Source organism: Nipponia nippon, unplaced genomic scaffold (assembly GCF_047370975.1).
Source record: "Nipponia nippon isolate SJK-2023a ecotype South Korea unplaced genomic scaffold, ASM4737097v1 scaffold_29, whole genome shotgun sequence".
NCBI lineage: Eukaryota > Metazoa > Chordata > Aves > Pelecaniformes > Threskiornithidae > Nipponia > Nipponia nippon.
This window is the reverse complement of record NW_028262346.1, coordinates 5,447,110-5,474,662: the sequence shown is the minus strand read 5'-3', so window position 1 is coordinate 5,474,662 and position 27,553 is coordinate 5,447,110. Positions and strand designations below refer to the sequence as shown.

Sequence of the window (27,553 nt, the reverse complement as noted above, 5' to 3'; positions counted from 1 at the left end):
CTTAATCCTATAATCCTGGAAGGAATTTGTTCTCTTCCAAACCCTGGGGGTGGTAGGCTTATGCTTAGTACAGTACACCCTGGAGATCTTTCAGCAGAGTCTTTCCAGAGGAGTCCCAAATACCTGCATTCCTCAGCTGTGTGGCCAGCGTGTAACCCAGCCTCACTGAAAACACCTTGCTTAAGTGATTCAAGGACTGACTTCTCCATGGGAGGTGCAGAGATAACATAACACAGGTGTTCAGAGAACCAAGATTTGCCAGGAGGAATGGGTGCACGGCACCAAGCAGGACAGTTTTACCAAAACATTCATTACATTCAATGAGTCCATTCTGAAGGAAAGAAAAAGGCAGGGAAAGGGCCACCTTGCTAATGCTGTATCCTTGCACCCTATTGCCTCTCAGTCCCTGGGGAGACTAAGGAATGATGGACAAGTCTGTACAACTGCTCTTGTTGGAAAGGTTGGCCTGAACCTGCTAGCTGTATGGCCTTTGCCTTGAAGGGAGCTGGGTGCATTTTCAGCACGCAACGCTCTCCCCTGTGATCACTGTGTGCTCACTGCACAGCAACTTCAGACTTGTCTAGTTTTGTTTGAAGAAAAACCTTTGTTGTTGCAATAAGACAGCTCTTTTTGCAATGAAACCAAAGTCCAAGATTTTCTTCCTCCTGGTTTTCCTGTAGTATCAAGGAACTCCAATGATACTCGAAGAACAAATTTTCCATCTTGTCTTTCCAGGCTGTTGCTTCTCAAGGGGTGGCCTGTGGATCTTTAGGGATCCATAAAATAGCAAAAAATGATGCATGGAACAACTGCAAATGAGTAAAACCACAGTAACAACCCAAACCCTTCCCTTGTAATTCCATACATGCCACCAAGCAGACGGGGAAAAGAAAGCTGTAAATACACTTTCAAAGTTTTGCAGCATTTTTAGCTGGTTGTAAATCAAATGCCTTGGGGCTCCCTTGACCAGAGCAGGACTTGGCTTACTCTCCAAATGACTAAGTGTTCTTTCATTACAAGCAGCAGAGAAATGCCACTGCAAAGGCATCTGCTATTCTCTCGTCTCCCGTTCTAGGTCACAGTCCTCAGCTCACTTCCCTTTTCTTGTGCTTGTTAGTTCAAGTAACCATTGTTTTGTTAGTGGTTAGTTATCGAATCCCATTACACATAACTCTTTTCATTATATTTTGTGCTGAAGTAAGAACACTAAGAAACAACTAAGAAACCTGAACAACCTTAAGTGTATCTCAGTGTCTTGCTGAGGTAAGATGCCATCACAGCGCTCATTTGAAATAAGGCTGGAAAAAGAGCACACAGGACACATTGATGTTAACATGGACACAATATGGATAACAGTGCACACAGTAAGGACATGTGGGGCATGAGGGTGTTGCTTGCATGTTGTCTCCCTCTGGTTGAGGGAACTGAAACTTGAAGGCCAATATTTCAGTGCTGGATCAGCGTGAAAGCCTGGCTTGTTTTCAAAGGTTTGCACATTTTAGTACAACTCTGATGATCAGTTTTATGATCTGACAATTGACAAACTTGCTAACACCTTAATCACAGCTCAGCTGGCAGAAGATGATGAAAAATTATGTCATGTTGTGATGTATGACTGCTGCTTTCCATTGACGCGATAGACTCCAGTACCTATTTCATACCCGAATAGCCCATCTCATGTTCCTCCTTCTACAGGGGCAATGACTTCATTGCTTGCCTGGCTGAAGCACTGTATAATAAGCAGCAGCATAAATTAGGGGGTCTATCATTGATACAGAGTAATAGCCTTATATTTTCCAGAATTCTTCACCTATTTTACCATAAACTTGCATTAAGGAAACACAATTTTGCTATCGTCAGAAGAGAGCTGACATAAAACTGACTGAAGGAATGCACCTCTAGCAATATTTTGCAGCATATATGGTAAACTGCATGTATATGACAGTAGTGGATGAGATACATGCTGACGTCCTCTCTAGGAGAAAAGTCTCATTAGAGCAGACAGGACTGACAGTTTATCTCCCGATTTTGCATGTACATAGTGCTGCCCTCACCTCAAGCTTAGAAAGTAGCTGGGCAAGTTTAAGGAATGAAGCCCATTAAAACCCCCAGGTTTGCAGAAGGGCGAACCAAGTCACACAGAAGTTGTCACTTGCTACAAGTCACACGTCAATTCAGGACTTGAATTAGTGGCAGAATCTAGGAAAAGAGCTGAAAGAATAATGTATTTTTTGGGAAAAAAATCTACATAAAATAGCTTAGGAAGTGTATTTTCTCATGCTGGGTGAAAAAAAGTCTAGTACTCTTTACACTCTCATTTGCGTTTCCTCTCTTTCGTCCTTCCTCCTCTTTCCATCTTTCTGAAAATAAAGTATGCCTTTCAAAAAGAAAATTTAAAACATTTCCTTGGAAAATAGCAACACTTCATGTTTTTTCCAGAGTTCCTATCGCCATTTTTGGAGCCAAAATTATTGGGTGAATTTAGTCCCAAAATATGAACCATTTATTTGGGCAACGCTATACATTTTTTCCCCAAATTTTCTGGTAAAAATACAAAAACCTAAATAATAATCACCAGTCCTCACTAGGAAAGCACAGACCCATGCCTTTCTTCCACACTCACTGCCTTTGTCCTTTTAATAGCTGTATTATCAGCCGTGACCCCAATGCTTACATGGCACTTCAAAGCCCCGTAAGGACTATTATCCCCTCTCAAAAAGTAGAAGAAAGTGAAATTCACTGCACAGAGGAATTGGTGAGCTTGTGGTGGGACTAAATAAACGCTCTGGAAAGGGAGTCCTGGTGAGATGGCTCACCCCGAGCAGCACAGACCAAGGGCTTTTCTGTAGCAAAAGGAGTTTTTTGCTCAGAGCCCCGCATCCAGCAAAGACAAACCTGGAAAGGCAGCGTCGCAGCAGCTGTAATCCTGATGGGATGAACCAGAGCCTTCAGCTCGTGGATTTGTTGCCTCTGGAAGGTGTTGGAAGAGGAGATATGGGAGGGGGCACAGATATGTCCCCTTGGCGTGGGTGCATTTGGAGCTGGTACTGTGCATGGGAGCACAGGGGTGAAGAGGAGGGGGATGACCCCTGCCACATCTCTGCTCTCTGCAGCACACAGATGGGCAAATTAATAAAAAGAAAGGAGTCCAGCTACTGAAATTGCTCTTCTCCGTGCTTGCCCTGATTTTCATTATTGAAAGACTCTTTATTTATAAGATCCCAAGTGTGCTAAATAATAATCACAAAAAAATCCTAACCATTCTCATAAACACAGATTATTCTTTTTTTTTTTTCTATTTAAGACAAAACCCAGGGACCCCCCTGCCCACAGCAATCCCTCTTCTCAGCTCTGGCCTCCTGCCTCCACAGACAGGAGGGCCACTATGAGCAAAGGAGAAGGAGCAAAGCCCAAGGGTGCTGGCAGGACACAGCAGTCAGTGTGTCACTGTGATAATCTGCTTAAAGGAGGAGGCCAGGGCATAATTAAATATCCTGGCCTGAAGTCCTAATAGAGCAGCTGGAAGATCTGATGCTCTCCCCATAATAAACTGTAGCTCATTTATTACTGCTTTGCATATGTATCTAGAAATGAGTTCAGCCCCAAGCCCTGACTCTCCCCATTCTCTGTCACCAGAGATACAGACCTCCTGTTCTCAGATTATCGTTGCGACTATGACACGTACTTTTATCTACATCTGAGAAGCCACAAAACTAAGCAAGCAGATTTTGTCACACATTTTCCTGTGGCAGCCACAAAACCATGCATGGAAAAATCTTCTTACAAAATCATTGCAAATGCACAAAAAGAAGAGGTAGTCTTTCAGAACACACTTTTCTACGATTTTGTTTTCACAATATCAAGGAGGATGCATTGAGTTTACAAACATCCTTTAGCAATTAAGCAAGATGAGGAGCAACCAGCTGGAAGTCACGCAGCAGCTGGCTGCTGGGCTCCTCAAAAGAGAGGAAAACCTCTCTTGGCTTGTGTGAGTCCAGCAAGACAGATAGGATGCATTTGCTGTCTACTGGTATAACAGATATTTAATAACAGGGAGGTAAGCAAGCTGCTTAAACTCATTTGCACACTGTGAGCATGAAAGAAGAGGGTATGAATAAATTTAGGGTATAGACTGGAAGAAAGAGTGGGGACAACAAACCAAATGAAGGTTAAGATGGAACTTAACAGATGTGTGTTGAGGGGATTACAGAACACAGGAGATGCACTCACTGTGAGCTGGATGTGACAACCTGTCCAGCTTTACATTGACCTGATTCAACCTTTGCGCAAACACAATTCAGATAGTACAGAGATGATAACAACAATGGTGGTTAGGATGCCTAGCATGCATGGCGCTCTGAGATGCCTAGAGCTCTGTTGTGGCTGTACAGGGAGCCTGGAAGTCCAGCTGGGACTAGATGCCCACCTTCTTAAGACAGGTAATGGTAGGGTGATAATTGCATTCTTTGTCATCCTGTTTTATCCTCCATACATTTTCTCATTTCCTTATAGTCCTGAATTTGAATGGCTTTCCTCATCCTTTGGCACCAGCTATTTTTGGTTCTTCCAGAAGGTGAAATCAAATTTCCCGCTGATGTAAAGCATGATAGCTCCACTTTGGCCATGGAGTTACACGAATGTAAAACTGGCAGGAGGTCAGTCAGGCCTTCAGATATGACAGACATTAATGGCTGAAGTTCATTCAAATACTGTAGCTTACACTTGGATTATCTCACCCTTTTGTCAGGTTAATCAAAATGTGCCTGGCTGCCATATCCCTGATGCTCAAAGAACAGGCCACGTACTCCGACCTTTTGCAACATGCAAGAGGTCTATATTTCACATGCCAGCTATTCACCAGCAAGTACGGGTAAACCTAATGGCTTCCTGCAAGAATGCTATTTTTATAGAGATAAAGAGAAAAACAGTCTAATAAAAGCACTATCTTAGAGAGCAGCAGCCATTTTCTTCTAACAAAAATTCATTTTTGCTGGTAAGACAAATCAAGTTGGCCTCATAGACCTTTTTTTTTTTTGCTTTCCAACTGAACAAAAGTAGCTGCAAGGTAAATAAAGTGCTAATTTTCAGGGGTCTGGAATTTGGGAAGGAGCAGATGTTTTTCAGGATTCATTCTTAAGCAGAAGTAGTGGCATGTAACTTTAACGTTTGGATGCCAAGCTGTCAAGCAAGCAACTTCAACACCACCTTTCTCTCTCCTCTTTTCTATTTATACATTACACAAAGCTATTTTTTCCTGGGTTTAATTGCACATCAAAGGACCAACTGAATGGATCGGTTTGGGAGGTTGCTGATAGCAACCCTGGGGAATCCTGCAAATGCAGGTCTAAAATTTCAGTTCTTTCCAGTGGTATATTAGCTAATATGGGGAAAGCCAGTAAAACACTTAGCAAGCAAAAGCACGCTGGCTCTGCTTCTATTATTTGCAAGTTCAAGCTGGACATAGAGAAGATTAAATGACTATTTATTATATTAACTCCCTCCCTCTAACCACACATCTCCTATCGAAGGAAACACTGATGACAATGCTCATTTCAGTCTTTCAGAGACATAGTGGCAGATCTTTGAACACATTCAGGTGACTCAGGTCCATCAACATGTCCTGAAAAATGCAGTTTAGCCTCCTATTCATTCAGGGATGTATAAAATGAATCTCCCAGTTACCTTTAGGCCAAATATATTTGCCTTGGCAAATATGGATTTTGAAGGACTGTTCCAGGATTACAGAAACACAAAAATCACATTAAAATTGATTATATTGGACACGGGTATCAGACGGAGTGGTTCACAGACTTGGTAAGTGCATAGAAATGCCTACACCTCTATATTCCCATTGTAACAGATGTGTGACCACCGCAAAGTACCTCATCTGGCTTAAAACCATTTTCCCAGCACTGAACCCATCTCCTCTGAGATTTTATGCACAAGAAAGGTAAACAAGCACAACTCCAGTGTAAGTTGCACAGTGTTTTCTGACACATTGAGTTGATTATTTTTGTCTACTTCCCCAAGCTTTCCAGCTCATACTGACTTAGCTTCTCTCAGATGAAACCTCCAGCAAAGCTGCTGGTGTTTCAAGATCTTTAAACTCCTTTGAATGTCTCAATGTCAGTTATTGCGGGGAAGGGGAAGGGGAAGGGGAAGGGGAAGGAAGGGGAAGGAAGGGGAGGGAAGGGGAGGGAAGGGAAGGGAAGGGAAGGGAAGGGAAGGGAAGGGAAGGGAAGGGAAGGGAAGGGAAGGGAAGGGAAGGGAAGGGAAGGGAAGGGAAGGGAAGGGAAGGGAAGGGAAGGGAAGGGAAGGGAAGGGAAGGGAAGGGAAGGGAAGGGAAGGGAAGGGAAGGAAAGGAAAGGAAAGGAAAGGAAAGGAAAGGAAAGGAAAGGAAAGGAAAGGAAAGGAAAGGAAAGGAAAGGAAAGGAAAGGAAAGGAAAGGAAAGGAAAGGAAAGGAAAGGAAAGGAAAGGAAAGGAAAGGAAAGGAAAAGCAAAACACACCGACCCAGACTCAGGAAACAATAAATAGACAGAGTTCCACATTCATAAATAAAACAATATACTTCGTATAGCTCTTACATAATCTTAAAGGGTTGTTTTGTTTTAAAACCAACACCATTTTAGTAAGTCTTTTTGTTCTACTGCTGTTGGGCTACTTTTAAGTGAGAGAGGTGTTTGACAAGTGAATCTTCAGTAATGACAGCTGCAGCTTTTATTGACTTTTTTGAAAATATTGAGCTAACTCAGAATTACTGAGCTCAACAGCACTTGTGAACATAAACAACTAAAACTGTATCTGACTGGTACACATTACATGAGAATTTATTCAATGTTAAACCCAACAGAAGTTGATGGCCAAACCTAGAGACACTTAAATGCAGTTGGAAAACCTTTTTCCGGCCTGGATTGGACATAATCCATCTCTGGGCTTTATTCCACTGCACACACACAAGTATAATTTACCATAATAATTTACCATAATAATTTATGATGGGTGCATAAATTTCTAATAGGGCTGGTTTCCTTAAACTGTTTCTGTTCACTTGCAGAAACATGACTTTCTGAAGAGCACAGTCATACAAGGAGATGGACGAAGGTTTGGGGTGAGGTAGAAGAGCTGAAAGATGGCTCAGCCCTAATTGACAGTGCTTTCTCATGCCACACAGCTCTGCACAGGCTAGTCCCATGACGAATGCCTCCAAATAGCTTAAGAGAGCATACCCGTTTGCAGATACAGCAAACTAATTACTTGGAGCCAAATTTCAATGGAAATAATAATAATAAAAATTAGAATGTTCCAAACAGTACTCATCTGGGAATGTCAATTAGCTTCACAAACAGTAATTAGTTTAGCTTCTTAACTCTTTGCAAGGTAGAGAATTACTAATGTTCCCATTTTATGGATGGGGATATACGCATGCAGAAATGTCTACAAGACAGTAGCTAGAGTTAGACAGCACGTCTTCTCATGGCCTGTTTTCTACCTTGTGCTGTCTCCCATCATGTCAGCTGGTATTCTCTCATTCTTTTTATGCAAAACTATATTCTGCTGTTTTGGACCAAAGAAGAAATGTCTCCAAAGTCTCCTAGGGTTTAACATAACCAAAGTCTGCAGTACTTGGCATGAGACCTGCATTAAATACCATTGCTTGGCTTCCCCTGTGCTGTGACAGAAAATGTGTCCAGACAGGAACCCACTGGATTTGACTTAGTAACCCAACAGTGAAGTTTCCCTAATGAGGCCTATGACAAATTTGGCTTTAATTCTTCTGCTGAATACTGCTGAATACCCAGAAGATGACCCTACAAAAAAGTCGGATTAGACACCAGGAGAGAGACCTGCCTGCCTTTGACCTTAGATGCAGGGCATGAAGTGTCAGGGCTCTGAGGTCAGCACTCCAATGCGTTGAGATAACAGGTCCTTCCCTAAAATAAACACCAAACCAGCCATATCAAAAGAGGCGCCTCTAGCTTTATAATCCCTTTGCCATTTTAAATCTCCAGATGAGTTATTATATTGCAACACACACACAATTAGTATGTCATGAACCCTCAATAGTACTCAGTAAGTATATAGAGGATAGGGATGAATAAAGATAAAGGCTAGCAAAATTGATAGCAATCTTCTTAACTGAACTTGATTTACCTGCTTTCTGAAAAAGAGAATCTTTGAGTATCCTCAAAATATTAAAGATGTTTGTTTTAGTTGAGGGTTAACTGAATATGGTATGGACTTAGTGACTGCTGAATTACTAGCTGTTCCACAAATGCTCACGTGTAAAACATCTTTGAATGTGAGACTGTCCTGCAGGTAAGACAGGAGGTAGAAAATGTTCTCATCTATTTTTAACTTGATCGCAAAGTAGGTTTGTGACTTGGTAAAATTATTTTTCATTGTGTCTTGGTTTCCAACAAAGAAAACAAGGCTTGCAGCTGGTGTCCATGACAGCTGTGCTGCAGTGAATACAAAGTGGATGAAAAATATTACTACTGGACTGTGTAAGGGGATATTTCAGACCCACTCACATTTTGTAGCATTTTGGAGGACTACATAAACTACCAGGCCAAGGGGAATAAAGTCCATTGCAGTGACACCACTGGAAAAAGGAACCACATCCTGGTGTGCTCCTTTCCTGAAGCCTACCTCTGCTTTAATTTTCCCAATTTAGGGTTACTAGACAGTCCCCTTGCAAATTTCCTTTGCCACATTTCTCCGATGTGAGCCAGCAGCTTGTCTGCTTTGTGTCTATTTGTGGCCAGTATGAACTGTGAGGGCTGAAAACACGTCCAGAGGATCTTTTACAATTCCTAGTGATGAGGAGGGCTGCGAGTAGCAAAGTGTGTCACTTATACATTTGTCAGCTGCAAAGCTGAAAATGATAACAGGGTATGAATAGAGAGCTGAGAGTCTCACCTCTAGCTGATACTTCATGTGGCAGATCATGTTTCTGGGGGCTCCTTTGCCTGCCCCAGGGATGGCTAGAAACAAGTCCTGCTGCACCCCAGTGAGGATGTGCTCATGTTATCACACCAACTGCCTGGGATCGAAAGGCCAGGGTAAATTAGGTGCACAAGAAAGCCCTACATGAACTATCTGCTGTTTGTCAGTGCTTAAATACTCACAGTCCTGTGTTGGTCAGGATGGTGCTATTATGGCTTTGCTATTACTCCCTGCTTGTGGTGTTCTCCAGGCACCTGCACCCAGGAGCCAGCTGTGAAGACAAGCCGGGAGGCAAAGCTGAGCGCAGGCCACCAATACCACATGAGGCAGCTGGAAGCAAGGCTGGTACATGCAAAATGCACCATCACTGAGGAGTTGAAGATGGCAGTGCTGCTACAGGAGGATGAAAATTGGAGGAGAAGGTGTTACACACCTTGGAGATTAAGCCACCCCTTGGTGTCTCAAGTAGGATGACAGAGGAGGAAACGTCATCCAACCCTCCACAGCCCAGACCTAAGTGGTGAGGGAAGGGAATCCAACCAGCTTTTAAAATCTCTGGAAGATATTGCAGCAGTTTGCATTGAAGTTGTCAGTCAGGCAGATGCACTCTTTAAATGGCCATGATTAACCCTCTTCCCCAACTAGCAGGAGAAGAATCACAGCTCTTGTGCAAAGTGGCTATGGAGACACCCATTAATTTCCATGGACTTGAATGTAAACAGTAATGAAAAGCTCCCACTAACTTTCCAGGGAAACTCACTTTGAGCGCGCATGTGTCCTTGTGTGCCTTTGCCATCTGGAGAGACACAAGGTCCCTCTTTCTCTCCCTGAGACAAAGGCAATGAGCTCCAGAGCCACCGTCCCCAGCAGATCCCAACTGCCCGTTCCTTGACAAGCTGCTTGACTTCTTGGGAGGATTCTTTCTTCTTTAAACTCAGCAGCAGAAAGGGAAAGGAAGGATCATCTTTACATTCACAGAGTAGTTGGCAACAACAGCAGCATCTCTTGCTCCCAAGAAACAAATCACTCCTCGGCAATACCCTGCCCCGGCTGGAAACGAGCACAGGGGGAGGAGGGCTATTCTGGGCTCTGAGCCGAGCCCAGGGAAAAGAGAAAGCATGAGAAAAAAACAGAGAGAAGCTCTGCAAATGAACAGTCAACATAAACAAAGCCTATCAATCAGCCCAGGCAAGAGGCTGAAGTACGACTGCACTAAACAAATCACAGTGGAATCAGCAATTGGCAAAGTAACTGGCGTTATTACAGCTGATGGAAAATTTTTGATGCCGCCCATGTTCGTTTTTGAAACACTAGTCAGACATTTAATTGGCTCGGTTCTCATGTAGCTGATTGCTCTTTTTTTCTTTCTGGAGTGTATCAGGCTTTTATCTACAGACAGAAACTTTGGGATGTGCTTCCTGGCTCTGTCCACTGGCCATGAGATGGGGGATGAAGGTTTGCACAAACTAAGCAATGCAGAAGAAATGCATGGAGAGAAATAGGTCTGACTTGGGAAGTCGAACCATTTCAACCTCTGTGTTCCCACAGTTCTTCATGAGTTCAAATCTAGCACTACCAAACAGCCCTATGCTTGCAGCACCTAAAATACTGCAAGTTAAATACAGGGATGAAAATCGCATCTGGTGATGTCACCAAAGGGTGGTTTCGGTGCTTTAGTCACAATGCAGGTAAAGTTACCTTCTGTCTCACTCACAAATGCTCATGTGAGCATCCTCTGAAATATTTCTCACAATATTTGATAAAAAGTTAATAATGGCTCAGTGTCTGTGCTCAGGAAACTCTTCTACTTGCTAGACTCTTTGGCCAAAACATCCTCATCCTCTGATTTGAGCCTTCTTCCAGAAAACCAACTGTCCTCCATAGGTCAGGCCTGCATGGACAGGGAAATTTCAGCCAGAGGCTTCAAAGTCTTTCCCCAATGTTTTTTAAAAGCCTCACAAAATCATTAATCTGTAGGGAGCAGCCAGGTCCTTGAGGTATATGAAATTGGGGAATGGCGATTTTTTAAGCTTTCATCAGGAAGATTGACTTGGCTTGGTGCTGAGACACACATTCAGCTTTTTTTTAACCTCCACTCCCTAGGTCTAGTCTTAGCTCCTTGATCTGCCCTTTGGAGGACATCCAGGTCTAGAAGCAGAAAGCTCTTTCCTTTGCCAGGTGATGGGTACATAGGGCAGACAAGGCTGTGGAGGAAGGATGCTGTTGGCCACTTCCCTCCTCCGCTCCTCTAGTCTGTTGAGAGCTGCATGACCACAGGCTGCCTTAATGGGAAACGCCATGGTGGCAGTAGCTCTGCAGCTGTGTGGAGGAATGGCTCCTCAATTATCAGGGAGTCATTTTCAAGTATGCCTTCTCCCTGGAAGCAGCAGGAAGATTTCTGAACCCGCCTGATTGATTCATTCATCGGCTGATTTCACTGGGATATGATCCATTTAGATTTACAGCTCGTTTCCAAGGAGGAGGGAGCCCAGAGAGGCTCATCCGTCATATCCTCCGTCACAGCAAATCAAAGGAAGTTCCACGCTGGGAGACTCCCAATGCTGAAGGGAGAGGATATTTGACAGTGTGGCTCCCAGAGATTTCTGGAGCTGCTGGACACCAATCCCCTTGTTTTTCTTGGAAAAAAACCCTCCCTGTGAAATGGTCTGGCACGTGATGACAAAGGACACGCTGGAAGATTTGAAGGGACGTGGTGGCCCTTCAACAGTCAGCATTGCACGGCTGGACCAAAGTATGGCCCCGCAAAGTCTGCAGTAAAGCTGGCCAGTAAGGCATTCTGTAACACAGCAAAGCAATTTGGGAACACCACAGGTTCCCAACTTGGAGACCAGAAGGGTGGCTCCAGGATTAAGCCCCTACTCCAGGGCTTTTAGGATCCCCCCAGAAGCACAGGGCTGGGAAATGGGATCATTTTAAACAAGCAGGCGCCTTTCCACCCAAAAACAACTGTCTAATTATAGGTGACCCAGTGCCACAGTTAGCTTTTGCAGGGAATTACAGTATTGCCCTCACGTCTCTGTGCCTCCCGAGTCACTGCTGCTACTGCCAGACACCAGCACAGGACATAATGAGTCCCACAGAGCTTCAGAAAAAGACCGAACCCAAGCTGCCTTCAAAGCAAATTTGAGACCAGAAGACAACAAAGAGGCAAGTTCAACACAAGGAAGGTCAGCTCTTTGCTTCTCCATGCCAAACAGGACTTACAGAAAATCCCACCAGAAAGACCCAACAGGCTATGGCGAGTGATAAAAATGGAAGGAAAACACAAGCAGCCTCATGCTATTTGCGTTATCTACCAAGCTGAATATTTTCCCTTGCAGTTACCACTTCTGAGTGCTCGACTCTGCCACAGAAGAGATGACTGTGCCCCAAGAAGCCAATGGGGAGATACCCACTCCCTTCATCCCAGTTTCGTGCAAGCCTTTGATTCACACCCCATATGAGCCTGTCTACAAATGGGTAAAGCTTCCCATTGGAGATGCAGTGGACTCCCGGGATGGGATTTAAGATCAAGGTCTGCTCCCAGCAGTGCTGCTCTGCGGCCACAATCAAATCACCTCACTTTTAGTGTTTTTTCTGTTCTCTGAAATGGGCATGGTGTCCTGCCCTGCTTTGTGAGACACTAAGATTTATGTGCAAAAAGCATGACATAAAAGCTAAGTTAAAAGCATGACATAAAGCTTCACATAAAGCAAGATGAAGCTATAAAAAGAAGCCAAGGTAATGTGGGTACCATTAAAATCCCGACACTGAGTGCTCGAAGTGGCTTAAATTTGCTGCGGTACTCCCACTGTTCCCTTTTATTAAGCATGGGGAAATATTGCCTTGCAGATAAACATTGTGATGTGGTAAATGTTCAGAATGTAATAGAGTCCATTATAATTGATGAAAATGTAGCTTTCATTAGTTTACGAATGCCTTATTCACATATATTTTTTGAAAAATCCAGAAAAAATGTTTTCCCTAGGCAAGTGCCAAGTAAGAGGGTAAACAATTTCTCCTAATACACCTTCATCTCTTCCCCAAGGCTGTCTCTCCTGCAGCAGCCTTCTCCACAGTCCTCTTGCAAGCCTCTCCCAGTGCAATGCACACAAGCCCAGTAACAGCTGGCCACAGCTGGGTGTGTCCACATGCACCACGAAGCCTTTTCCCACTGCTGCCTGCCTGCCTCTGCCAACCCTTCAACTCCCGTCTTCACCTTTTAATGTCATACAGTCTTTGGGCCAAGAACAATAATATATTTGCTTTATGATGCTCTAACTGTGGCAGGGATTTTTATGGACTACCACAATATCATCTTCTTAACTGTGGACATACTGCTGATTAAAGGGGTCACACTGGCAGTGAGGGAATCTATAATGTCTTTATTTGTTCACAGGAAGGATACACCAGGAGTTCAAGTTTCTCTCTCCAGCCTCAGCCTCTCTCTCAGTGCTTTGATCCTGACCACCTTTGAGAATAAAAGGGAAATTTAGCTCTTAAATGTGATTCGGTCACTGGTGTCTTGGTTAACACCATCCATAAAAGGATTGGTTTCTTTGTTACACAGGACAAGGCTGAGACCACAGAGTTGAAACAGGAGTAGCGTGAAAAAAATGTATCTTTTTAGCTAAAAAGGCCCAATCATTAACCATGTAAATAAATGAATGGCTATTGAGTTTTAATAACACACTCTATTCTGTTGCTCATTCATGAAGAGAGGTGAGAAAATGTTTTGAGGCTTCGAAAGATTTTTTTTTAAATTAGACAATTCGCATTGTGATATTTCAGCACCACAAACACCTGCTGACAGTATGATTGCAAAACAGGACATTCTTGAGGCTGCAAGAAAATGGGCACAAAAAAGATAAACCTGTTATCAAGTAAAATATCTGAAGACTGTGGCTGAGCGTGTGGTTTTTTTCTCTGACTTTTAAAAGCGTCACATCCTCAAATTCAAACAAGCAGATGGCTGCCAGAAACACTGAAACCAGCAAGCTGCTTGTGTTGGACATATCGTTTTTGGTGTCTTGGCCTCTTGACTGTTACATTGATTTTTATTTCATTTGGTTTTGATCCAAGACAATTGGAGAGGATTTTAAATTCACCAATGACCTCTGAACTTCAATGATGCCATTTTGGGGCATTTTATCTAAAAGAGGAGATAAGGGCAGAAATGGCCATTCACTCACCATCCAATGAAAAAAAAAATAATGACATCATTTGTGGTTTCAGTTGAAGCAGCTGAAGTAAGCTGCTGAGGCTCTACAGAGAAGAGGTGATACTGCTGGAGGAAGAAATGTTTTGAAGAGAGTGCAACCATGGCATCACCTCCTTCTGTTGATAGTACACAGCCACAACTGATGACAACTTCAGCTCTAAGTCCATGTTCTTTCACAGTAGCAATCGTGAGGTATAAGTCATACCTGCTCCTGGCTGAGTGTCTGAATTTTTGTTTCTTCCCTCTGAAAGAGTGTAGAAATGTAATTTTTGCTATGAATTCAGGTCTTAGGAAATGCCAGTAGATACAGAGCCTTGCATTGCATCTCCCCTGCAACTCAGACTGCTCTGAGCACATCAAACCTGACCTTGCTTCCTCCCTGTAGCAGTCGCCACGCTCCCGATTTTTTCTTTATCACGAAAATGGGGGTGTTCCAGGGACTTGTAGAGGGTTCGATGTGTCCTGCGTCAAGTTCTCGTTGTACCAATTGTCGAACAGCCGCCCTCTTTTCCTCTGTCAATGGCCACTGCTCTACCCACACTGGTTTATCTGTCAACCAGGTGAGTTTTAATGGGCGGACACAGGCAGTGGCCATTATGATAAATTTGTACGCAGCACTATATTCATCTTCTGCAAGCAACATCGTCCCAAGATGACAATGGGTAACTCAGCAATGACAGGGTTACACCATGCTACCCTAGCTTGTCCGGATTCCGGATCCTTCAACATAATTTGCATTGGGTTCCTGCTTTGATGCGAGGTCTGCATGCCTCCCACGCCTTGCAGCGAACCTCTCGGTTCGAGTGGCCAATCATCTGGCCATAGATGTGATGGGATTACTGTAACGTCCGCTCCTGTATCTAAAAGGGCTCTTAACACGAGGCGTGGTGTTCCCCCCAACTCTGGGAGCCATGGGGTAACTATAATATCTACTTCTGGTCGTGTGGTCATGTTTAGGGTGAGTGCCACATACGGCGAGGCTCTATCCCCAGCCTCCTCTATTGCGCGCTCCCATCTCCCCAAGGCAGCTGAGTTGGATATTGCATCATTGGGACCGCAGGCGACTGTGCTGGTCCCGGGGAAGGAGAGACTCCCTGTGCCATACATTGCGCTGCTGTCGTCGGGCCTGTTGAGCTGATCACTGGGGCAGGTGGGGATGGCACGGCCCTCAGCCATCCCCTCTTCTCGTTTCCCCAGCCCCGTCTCCTTTGCCGACTCCCCGATTTGCACTGTCGAGCTCTGTGGCCTAGTCGCCCACAGCGCCAGCATCGTAGGTCTCTCTCTCTCCTTCCCCTGTTCCGGGGGTGTTTATTTTTGAAGGGCATTGTCGCGCCATGTGTCCTTGCCCCCCACACTTACGGCACATAAGTCGTGCGCCGCGGCAGGCCACGTGGACCGCAGCCACTACCGGTTGCATACTTTGCGCCTGTTCCTGTTCCAGCACGTAACGAATCATCTGTGAAAGCGTGGTCCCTATGGGTAACTGTCTTAGCAACACTGCAGTTTGTGGGTTTGCTTGCGTACGTGCACAGTCAAGCAATATCGCCTCCTTAGCCTGCTCAGGAAGTCGAGCAACCTGGAGCGCCGCTTGCAGCCGGTCTAAAAACTTTGTGAAGGGCTCACTTAACGATTGCCGTATTTGGACCCATGGAGGCTCCCTTTTATCAAGAGCCGCGATGATGCGTATCGCTTCCTGGGCAGCTTTCGAAGATGCAGCAAAATCGCGCCCCCGCATTCGCTGAGCCTGTGCCTGAGGAGTTGCGAACTGCCCTTCACCCATCAGCTGCTCTAAAGTCACTCCTGCCATGGGATGGTTGGCCTGTTGCGCCTCGATAACAACTTGGGTGCACCGATTCCTCCACTCCTCCCTAAACAATACCATCATTGAGGGGGTCAATACGGCCCGCATCAACTGAATGATATCAAAAGGTGCAAGCGGCGTTGCAAAAACACAGTCTAATAGGACTTGGGTTTCTGGGGAATTTAATCCATGACTTTTCACCGTTGTGACCAATTCTTTCACCAACTTTGCATCTAACAGTTGCCACTCATATCCTCCACCTGGGGCTGCTCAGACAGGAAATGCTTGAATCAGAGGGGCCTGGAATCGCACTCCTTCCAAGACACAATTTTTTGCAATCATCCGCCAATCCGTCCCGTTTGCCCTCTCTTTCGGCATTCCCCCTGGCATAAGACTTTCCGCATTTGCCACCACCCCTCTCAATCGGCTGATCAATGCCTCGAGTTCCCTTGAAACCTCGTTAGTCCGTCTTGGAAGCGGGGGCGGATGAGCAACAATCGAGGATCCCTCATCACCCCCTTTGCCCTCACTGCTATCAGAGCTCATCGGGTAATCGTGTACAGGCTCCCTCCACTGTGAGGGAATACCAGTTTGATTTCCCATTGCCCTAGGGATAGGGGTTCCCTCTGGTGGCTCAGGTATCACTGACAGTGCCGGGGGAGCCCTACCACCCCCCTTCGATGTCCTGCGCTCCGCTCTCTGTGTGTCCAGCACTCGTCGATCACTGGGATACAATGGGGCGTCCTCAGGTGTTTTGCCTTCTTTTTCTCCTTCCCGCCATCTTCCTTCACGTAGTTCACAATACTGCTGGGATCCCACATCAGCCCCCGGGACCCAATCCAGCAACCTATCAGTCAGCTCCCTTTCCACACATTGTTGCAACTCGCCCCAGGGGTATTGAGGAAGTGGCAGATCCGCCGGTGCAGGAGGTGCCGAAGGTTCCGTGGGCGGCCGCTCTAAACTCCCCACTCGTATCGGGAACACCTTTCCCGACTCCTTTGTTCCCGCTGCACCATAGTCTCCTTGCACCTCCCCTTCCTCCGTTGGCTCAGCCCCCAGTAACAACGGTTCGTCTGTGTCCCACAGGCCACTCCTTCCCAGCCAGCCTGTGTCCCCTCCGAAACTAAACTTGTTGGCTTTTCGTTCCCAGGAGATTCCTGCCCCATCAGCACACCACGTGCAGCAGGTCGGCGCCGCCTTGCCGCAAACCCCCTCTTGAGCACCTTTGTCGTTACCGACTTTAGTACCTTTATGAGTTCCGCGAGCTCCATCGCTGTTGCCTGATCACGCCGGGGTCACCACTGTGTCGCAAACACTACACATCAAGGTTATCCCACTAGATCTCCAGCCGACCCGGGCTTTATACCCCCAGCAGTAGGTGTGTCATGTTATAAGGGGCGGAGACAAGGGAGGGTCGACCCTTAACTCTTTCCGTACAGCACGTGATCTTCCGGTCGCCAGCCCTTATCTTTACTACACCTCCCAGTAAGAGATAATATGCATCTCTTGTTCCTCACATAGACTTCCCAAGACGTTGTCTTGACTTCATCTCCCAGGCGCTAAATGGCTTGCCATGCTGGAGATAAGCTGAAGCTTTTAGACGAAGGATAAGGCTGATGAATTTGCTCCTTGGCAGCAAGGGGACCTCTGACGATGTGAGTAAAGGTCACCAGGAAGATGAAACTAAGCTGGTAACATCATAAAAAAAAATCCCAAGTTTGACACCCTGTGGCACACGTGCCTGCTGCCAAGGAGAGAACCCTTGTCACCCTTAGTCATGTTCCTCCATGTTCTGTGGGAAGTTTCTCAGACCCTGCAGGATAGCTGAGTGCATGACCATGTTAGCAGAGTGAATCACTCAGGGTTCAGATGGCTCCATGTCAGGAGCCATATGGGCTGGGGTGCTGCTCCTCCTTCTGCCACACAGCAAGGAAGGCTCCTACGACAGGACTGACCTAAAGAAAAAGGAGCCTCTGGGTGTCTTCCCAGTGATTTCAGTGGGCTTTGTGCAAGGGGCTCTTTGTTACTACCAGCTTGCTCCATTCATACCTTACCATTCTGCCTGACACTACCTGCGAGTGCAGCAGGTCCTGACTACAGTGAATCAAAGATGAAGCCACCTTCCTGACAGCAGGAGTGAGGCACTGCAGAGGGTACTATTTATCCTGGATCCCTCTTCCTAAGGCATGTGTAAGGAAAGCTGTTTTCCTCCCTCACCTCGGTAGGGGCTCTCATGAACTCCTTCCAGCCATCTGAGGCTCCTGTTTTTACCTTTCCATCACCATCCTGCACCTTTTCCTAGCCATGATGGCATGGTGGAGCCACTCCCTTCTCCCAAATGCCTGCATCTCCTTGCTTTTCCTCACTGAGGTTATGCTCTGCTCACGTCCAGGTTACTTTCTCCCTAGCAATCTTATTATTGAAGTAGAGCCACTTATTAAAGAAACACTATATCAGTGACAGTAGCATCTTATAGTGCAGCTGCTGCTCAAATACAGGAGACCAGAACTATAGTATTTCTATATGAAGAGTACTGTGCCAACTAATATTGGTGGCACATAGATAAAATATTGATTTAATTTATTTGGATCTAGTAAAATCTGAAAAGAGCTTATAGAAAATCATGCTTATATCTTAGTTAATGAAATTCTGGGCTGCTTCTGGGAAGACTGACAATTGTAAAATCAATCTGCCAAACTTTCATTCACAGCTTCATTGCGAGGCCATTACAGATATGGCAAAGACCGCCAAACTCACAGGGGTGTGTGTGAAGGCACATGCGGGAATGGGGAGCACCACATTTTCTTCCTCCCAAGGCAACCTGGCAGTCTGAGGGGGCAGGAGAGCAAAGAATGGATGCTCTTGACACTGCCAGCACACCTCAATGTTGCAGGGCTTTTTTCCTCCCAACCGATAACTTGAGCCTGAAGTCACCTCCGCAAGCAAACCATGCAAGCCTTCATTAACGACATTGCTCATGATGCTTGGAGAAGGCTGCCAGAGATCTCAAGCCATCCGTCTGCAGCCCATTTCACTCTTCCCATGAAGAGCACACTGAGACATTGATTAGTTTGGCCAGCCAAGCTGCTGCTCTGCACTGTTAGAGGAGGTTACCAGAGCTGATGCAGCTTGATTTCACCAGTGCTCTTTGCAGCTGGTTTGCTGCACACAGAAATCACAGAAGGCTGAAATGAAACTATATGCACCATATCTGCAGGTCATGTGTGCACCGATACCCTTGTGTTTATGTTCGTGCTCATTATTATACACAGAAGGAGGGTGTGCAGAAAACATTGGTCCCTGGGGGGTAGCATGCCGTAGCGATTTTCAAGACAGTTGCTCTGCAAGTAAAAGCCAGGGTGCTAGCAAGTAATGCCTGCAAAGTCTAATGCCTTGATTTCTGCTGTGTGGATCAATATTAACAGTAATATTGTATTTCCAGGGCATACTCAACTGACAGAACTATTGATTATTTGGTATGTAGCAGTGCATTGATATTTGATAGCAAACTGGGACACTGAAACAATAAATGTGCAGTTGTTTAACAAGCAACAGAGGGCATTGAGTTTCAGTGACACAACTGGGATATTGCTTCCTTTGTCTAAAATGGAACATCTTTACTATGTCAAAAATATAATTTACTTATCTGACTTGCTGAAATACCTGGAAAAAATACCTTCTTCACTGAAACCTGCAGATTAAGGTCATGTTTCCAAATATGTGCCAAATTACATCAATAATTTCATCCCCACTGTGACCAAACACTTGAGGTATTCTTGAAGGGAAAATGTTTTGATATGTTTATACGTGTATTATATCAGATCACCTTGTGCATGAACAGATTTCAATGAAAGAAAAGATAATGAAACATTACACTTTGGTTGCAGTAGTCGAGCCAAAGTTATTTTTTTCACCTATGTTTTTGATTCAGTGTGAAAAAGTGTGTATGATCTTGAAGGTCTTTTCCAACCTAGACGATTCTATGATTCTATGATTCTATATATATTTGGATAGGGCAAACTCGAAATAAAACTTTCTTTATCAAAAAAAAAAGGGTTTACTCATATTTGAAAGACAAAATGCTATATCCTTCCATGAGCTGTTTTATTATATATAAGTCTACAATTGTCTCTTATGGACACATTTAACTATCAACCACCAAACAATTAAAAGGAAATTGTACAGAACACCAGTCTTATGACTGGAACCTATTGAAAAAGGAGGTGAGGGAGAAAGAAATACTTTCTGTCAATAAAAATAACTCATGGCACTCACTGTTGCAGGAAAGAACAACTGAATGGCTTAAAACTCTTAATCTGAGCTCAGAGAGGCAGAGGAGGTGACTAGTAAATATGCAGGAAATGCACCTGTACTATACATAGCCTTTTTCTGGGATAATATAGTCTTTTCTCTGCTATCAGTGTGTTGAACCTTGTAGACTTAGCCGCCTTAGCTGCCATCTACGATTTGGAGAGGTCAGGACCAAGGGAGGCTGACTCAGCCTCTGATGGTGGCTTCCCTCTCTCTCCCACTGCTGACAAATAGAGTTTAGGATGATGGAGTCCAGTTTCTCAGTTGGGCCTGAGCCTTTTCAGCCACTAGTAAATTAAATGTGCCCAGAAATATTCCCAGGTATTGAGGCCAACTGGCACCAAACAGTTCGTATCTCTGCTCGCAACCATGTCTTAGCTTCCCTAACACAGCAGCTAAATGCAAACGGCTCACTGAGATGAACCCTGATCCATGTTTAGGAATGATTTAGGAGTTTGCTAGTTGTTGTGGACCAAAAGCATGCCAAGGGCTGGTCTAGTAGTTTGAGTATACCCAGTCACACTCCCGTGCTGAGTGACATTCCCAGACACTGCTTAACTTGCTTAAGACAGACACAGCCTAAGACATTGGTATGACATATGTCCTTCTTCACCTTTTCCTGCCCAAGATCACCTCTTTCCAGTGAGGAGAAGGGAGTTGTATGGCTCTAAGTTTGGTTATACCAATAATCTTTTGCTGGTTCATGATATCACTCTTACTCAGTGAGAAACTAGATTACTGCTGTCTGCAATCTAAGAATAATTGCAAGGAACAAGATGTTATGTGTTTCAAATGACAAAGATGTTATACATGGGCAGCTTAACTTCATAAACAAACCACTATCCTCTTTTTCCCATCCCACACCACTGTCATCTGCCTGATACTACATCTTCAACATTTGCAACTTTAAATTGCATACCCCAAGAAAAACATCCTACCTCAAGCAGTTGCTATATGCTCTAACCATGCTACACTGGAGGACCATAAGAAGTCCCACATGAATTTCTGTGCTGAGCTGCCCAAGGCAAAATGAATCTGTTTTCATGGGTCCCTCTGACCTACAAGAGGCTGAATCAAAGCACTTTGAGAAGAACTGACTATATCTGGGCAGGGACCATCTAGCAGAAGGCACAGCAGTGTTAACGCAATCCCACACCAAGAGGAAAGATCTTGGTATGGTGTTGCCCAAGTCTGGGCACCCTTCTGCACCCCACAGGGATCCAAGCACTACAAGGCAGCGGAGGAAGGCAGAGGATATATTTTGTACCCACACCCTCTTCACCACACACACCACAAAGCCTTCTCAGTGGAAAGGTTTCAAAGCTGCATCAGAAGCTCTTACTCTCAGATGGGAGCCATTCAGAGAAACCCATCCCTTCGAATGGTTTTGCTCATGATGCTTGCAATGCTTGTCCGTGGGCATCACCTGTGCAGCAACCGACTCATGGTTTGCAGATGGAGCTTGGGAAGGAGCACCTTATCATAGTGAGCCAGCTGTATTTCGGCAATGGCACTTTCTTGGTGAACAGACAGCACCAAGGCTGCCATCCACCCTTTGCAGTGCCTGCTTTTCCCAAAGAAAAGGTGGCAGAGACTTGTGTCAGGCAGCTGGTGCCTCCTCCCAGCTCCTATTTGGACACCTCTGTGGCCCTGGCAACTGCAGCTAAAAGCACCACGTGGACTCACAGCCTCAACATTTCACGGTAGCTCCCTGACTCGGGAAGCTATAATGCCAGGAGGATGGCGGATGACTTCATGCCAGCAGAATCTAATACCTTATGATCCTATGATCTAGTGCAAAAGGCAGGAGGAGTGGGAAGCCCAGCAGGCACCTGATTGAAGAGGCTGGGGGAGATAAGAGGAGACAGTGTCTTGCTGTGCATTTCCTCCACCTCCATAACCTTCTCATTTTCAAAGAGTTTCCATAGGGCTGTGGCAGCTATTGTTCTCCCCACCTGGTGCATCAGCATCCCCACTACACTGACAGCAGTTTGGTATTTGCACACTGCCAGCCCTTCTCCCTCTTCCTATCAGGAAAATAAGCAGCTCGTTTGGCTTCAAGAGAAAACAAAACGTGTACAACTTGGATACCCCTGTGCTAACGTGTACAGGGCTATGCTAGATACTCCATAACCAGCATGGGCTGCCTGGGTATGCACTCACTCTCAGACAGACCCAAAGGCATTTGCATCAGACTTCACAAACTTGTGTCTGTCCTTCCTTCCTTCTAAAAGTGGTCATAGCAGCCAGATCAAACTTTGGCACAACCATTACTGACATGCAGAGTCAGAAATTAATGAGTTACTCTATGCCCAGTTATCAAGGAGGCTGAAGATTCATATAGGCCATTAAGAGAAAAAGGAGGCTAATTTAAATCTACAGTGAAGTTTAAGGAGTAAACCTGTGCAGACAGGTAGGTAAGATCAATGTAAAAGTTGTTCTTGTTTCTGTTTTGCTCCGTAAAGAAGAAAAATACTATCGGGGCTGTGCATTTTTAAAACCTGCATTTTTTTCCTAAAAAGGGTTGAAATAGGTTTAAGCATCACTGTTGTTATCTCAAAAATGACACAGAGATATTTCCATGCGAATGTTTCCCTTTGCAGTCAGATATCCATATTCACCATGTGTGTACCTTTGATTCGGGGACTGCAGCTCCCCTGTGGTCCAAGGACTCAAGGTCCATTTTGTGTAGATATTTCTGCCAAGATAGAGTTATTAGTGATCAGAAATATTGCAAGGTCACCCACAGCCTTGATAGAAACAGGAGGGTAGAAGAATATTAGGGAGAAACTGTAAGCTGTAATATCCACCTGTAGTTGGCAAACCTAAGTGTATTTGGATTGCCTATACCAGTATTTCACTCCCTTGTTTTCAAATGATTGTCCTGGCCCTAGTGATTAACCACCTGAATATACTGAAGAAGGATATTCACAGGAAGGATCTCATGACAAAAGGCTATTCTTGGCTCTCTTTCCATCACATCATAATCTGTCCACTAATATGGCTTGAGATCTCAGCTGATCAAAAGGTCATAAGATGCTACCGCCAAGTATCACTCTGTCTCTGTTCAGCCAAAGGCATTTTTACTCCATGCAGCAGGCAGAGGAATGCAGTAGCAAAGCCTTCAAATCTGTTGGTATAATAGATGAAGTCTTTGCTATATGACATTTATCTTCCTTCAGGAAGTGACACCTGATAAATAAATCTCTAGTTCCCAGTGAATTTCAATAAAACAAAGGCAAATCATATCCCGACACATTGTAAATATATAACTGCAGAGAATGCAAGTGTTCCCACTCTCCCACCATTACTTTTGCTACAAAAGCTATAAAGTGCTGACCATCCTCAAATTCTGCCAAAATCAAGGGACCCAGATCTCTGAGAACATTATGAAGAGTATGGTGATATCATAGGAGGGATTGAAAGATACATCACTCATTTAGACTAATGAAATGGTAGAATTTACTTTTTTTTTTTTAAAGTTAGCAAAAAGCAAAAACCAAAGAAAGGGGGCTTATTAGCATATCAAAAGGAATAATGGAGTGAAAATGGGGGGAAATCTAGTAAATGGAGTGATGTGTTTCCCAGTGAATAACACTAGAGTGGACAATTTTTAAGCATCCTGGCATGAATAAAACACTGAACCACATCCTACCCTACACCACCACATTGTCCAGTTGGTCACTGCTTTACTGTGGTATGCCAGCGGCAGTAGGTCCATTGGTCCTGCACCGCACCCATCCCTGGATGCTAGCCGTCACCTCCAGCACTGACCACAGCCGCTTCTCTGGCCATCCTGTGTCCAAGTGGTTGAAGACGGGCAAAACCACAAATTGCTGCCCAAAACAGCAGGGAAAGAGGGTACCACTGCCGACAAGCAGCTGCCACCTGAATCTCTCGTCTAGCGGGTCTGCAGAGCTAGTTTCTGTGAGCATTACCATTGGAAAAAACACTGTTTTGCATATCCTACACACCTGAAGAGTTGTCACAACCAAATTAAACCCCTCAGCATTTCCCACACTATCTGCCTGCTCCCTGGCTCTCCAGATACAGAGCTCTACACCAGGACAAATAGACAGTTTCTTTAACTGCAACTGGCAGTCATTTTGCTCCTCTCCATGCTTTCAAAGCTGAGACCCATCAAAGATTAGCAGAAAAAATCATGACTATTTTTCCCTAAGAAGCAGCACTGGTAATAGGCTTCAGGAAAAATCCTCCTAAATGCAAGTGATAAGCGTAGACTGTGTAAAGGCTGACAGGTCTGATTATAGTTATCATTGCGCGGGGACGAGCACTAACCTCCCTTCTGGAAGGCAATGACAATTCCTGGAAGGAAACATGCAAATGAATTATCATAAAGAAAATCATTGCAAGTGGAATTGTCTTTCACTGGGAAACTAAATAAGGCCCTGATTTGGAGGGGTGGGGGGAAACCCAAAACCTTGAGCACTCACTAAAGTTCGTCCTGATGGAAAATGGTACTCAATCATACATTTAAGTTTTGCTGACTTTGGGTTGATGGGAGTAAAAGAATGAAGCAGGACACTTGAAGCATGGGATGGAGTCACGCATGTATGAGGTGTTTGGAAATAAAGGATATCTTCTCAAATCATATTTAAAGAACATGCTCTGCAACATAACATGAGCAGAGAGCTCCAGAGAGCATGTTGGTCCAGACTGAGCTAAATATTCAAAACTAAGACAAAAGTCAGGCAGCCTTGTACCAACATTTCCCCCTTCCTCACATCCTAGCAGGAAGAAAGCCAAACAAAACCAACACAGCACTCTTCAAATTGCATCTGTATATTGACTGAAATACCACAACATGGATTTTCAGCAGGGTTTTGAGGTAGATATGGTAGGTAGCATTCCTTCAAGGTCATCCTATCCTAACCTTCTTTGTGCTTTCTCTGACAGCCTTACATTTTTCTTAGGCTGCAGGTTGTTTTGGAATTTCTCATTCTGTTTCCATTGGAAACTCAGAAATAGAGAAACTTGGGCAATCTGGAATAAGAGTAGCAGTACAGTAGCTTTTTCTTTCTGAACAAAGGGAAATAGATATTATCTTCTTAATAGTGGGCTATAACTGCAGAGGAGATGAAGACGAGAGCCTCAGAGTCAAAGGCAATTCTAGGAGTTTCATTCTCATTATATCTCAATAGAGTGAAGCAAATAAATTGCACAAGTAGGCATATGGAAGCTCGCTACGCAAATGGCCTATTTAAGGCTCTTACTTCCTAATTAGGTCCTGGTGTCAGGAGGTTGGTAACAATTATTCACACATAGATCTTTTGGATACAATACAAACTGTTCTAAAACCTAAACCATCATAATGGTATGCATTAAAAAGAAGCCCTATTTAGCTTGATCTTTTTAGACTCTTTTGCTTAGTGCTTGGAATATCAGTTTCTGTGCTATGCACATCCTAAATTTTGTGTCTAACACTGCAATAATGGATTTGGAAGGGGAAAAGGAAGAAACAAAAACGTTCACAGCCATAAGCCCTTGTTCTTACCTTGTTCACAGATTTCGTCACTGGACTCTGCACAGGGAACCCACACTCTCTTCCCAAATTCTTCATCTGACTCTGTGGCGTTTCCCAGAGCAAAGAGAAAAGAGAAAAACCTTGATTGTGGGAATGACCGTGCAGAACATGGTCGCAAGCTGCAGTAAAGATAAGGGCTGGCGACCGGAAGATCACGTGCTGTACGGAAAGAGTTAAGGGTCGACCCTCCCTTGTCTCCGCCCCTTATAACATGACACACCTACTGCTGGGGGTATAAAGCCCGTGTTGGCTGGAGATCTAGTGGCATAACCTCGGTGCGTAGTGTTTGCTACACAGTGGTGACCCCGACGTGATCAGGCAACAGCGATGGAGCTCGCGGAACTCATAAAGGTACTAAAGTCGGTAACGACAAGGGTGCTCAAGAGGGGGTTTGCGGCAAGGCGGCGCCGACTTGCTGCACGTGGTGTGCTGATGGGGCAGGAATCTCCTGGGAACGAAAAGCCAAGTTTAGTTTCGAGGGGACACAGGCTGGCTGGGAAGGAGTGGCCTGTGGGACACAGACGGAACCGTTGTTACTGGGGGCTGAGCCAACGGAGGAAGGGGAGGTGCAAGGAGACTATGGTGCAGCGGGAACAAAGGAGTCGGGAAAGGTGTTCCCGATACAAGTGGGGAGTTTAGAGCAGCCGCCCACGGAACCTTCGGCACCTCCTGCACCGGCGGATCTACCACTTCCTCAATACCCCTGGGGCGAGTTGCAACAATGTGTGGAAAGGGAGCTGACTGATAGGTTGCTGGATTGGGTCCCGGGGGCTGATGTGGGATCCCAGCAGTATCGTGAACTACGTGAAGGAAGATGGCGGGAAGGAGAAAAAGAAGGCAAAACACCTGAGGACGCCCCATTGTATCCCAGTGATCGACGAGTGCTGGACACACAGAGAGTGGAGTGCAGGACATCGAAGGGGGGTGGTAGGGCTCCCCTGGCACTGTCAGTGATACCTGAGCCACCAGAGGGAACCCCTATCCCTAGGGCAATGGGAAATCAAACTGGTATTCCCTCACAGTGGAGGGAGCCTGTACACGATTACCCCATGAGCTCTGATAGCAGTGAGGGCGAAGGGGGTGATGAGGGATCCTCGATTGTTGCTCATCCGCCCCCGCTTCTGAGACGGACTAACGAGGTTTCAAGGGAACTCGAGGCATTGATCAGCCGATTGAGAGGGGTGGTGGCAAATGCGGAAAGTCTTATGCCAGGGGGAATGCCGAAAGAGAGGGCAAACGGGACGGATTGGCAGATGATTGCAAAAAATTGTGTCTTGGAAGGAGTGCGATTCCAGGCCCCTCTGATTCAAGCATTTTCTATCCGAGCAGCCCCAGGTGGAGGATATGAGTGGCAACCGTTAGATGCAAAGTTGGTGAAAGAATTGGTCACAACAGTGAAAAGTCATGGATTAAATTCCCCAGAAACCCAAGTCCTACTAGACTGTGTTTTTGCAACGCCGCTTGCACCTTTTGATATCATTCAGTTGATGCGGGCCGTATTGACCCCCTCAATGATGGTATTGTTTAGGGAGGAGTGGAGGAATCGGTGCACCCAAGTTGTTATCGAGGCGCAACAGGCCAACCATCCCATGGCAGGAGTGACTTTAGAGCAGCTGATGGGTGAAGGGCAGTTCGCAACTCCTCAGGCACAGGCTCAGCGAATGCGGGGGCGCGATTTTGCTGCATCTTCGAAAGCTGCCCAGGAAGCGATACGCATCATCGCGGCT

At 45.2% G+C, this 27,553-nt stretch overlaps 1 protein-coding gene across 2 annotated transcripts in view; it reads right to left on the bottom strand.

Annotated features, from left to right (window-relative positions):
• The window catches only part of SETBP1 (SET binding protein 1), a 298,679-nt gene that overhangs the window by 135,830 nt on the left and 135,296 nt on the right, over positions 1-27,553 (bottom strand). The window contains exon 5 of one of the 2 annotated variants that reach the window (XM_087763711.1): positions 25,797-25,868. The exons of the other annotated variant lie outside the window; for it this stretch is intronic. Within the exon in view, the coding sequence (XP_087619837.1) occupies positions 25,797-25,868 (72 nt within the window). The remainder of the gene's footprint in view (positions 1-25,796; positions 25,869-27,553) is intronic. 2 annotated transcript variants of the gene reach the window in all.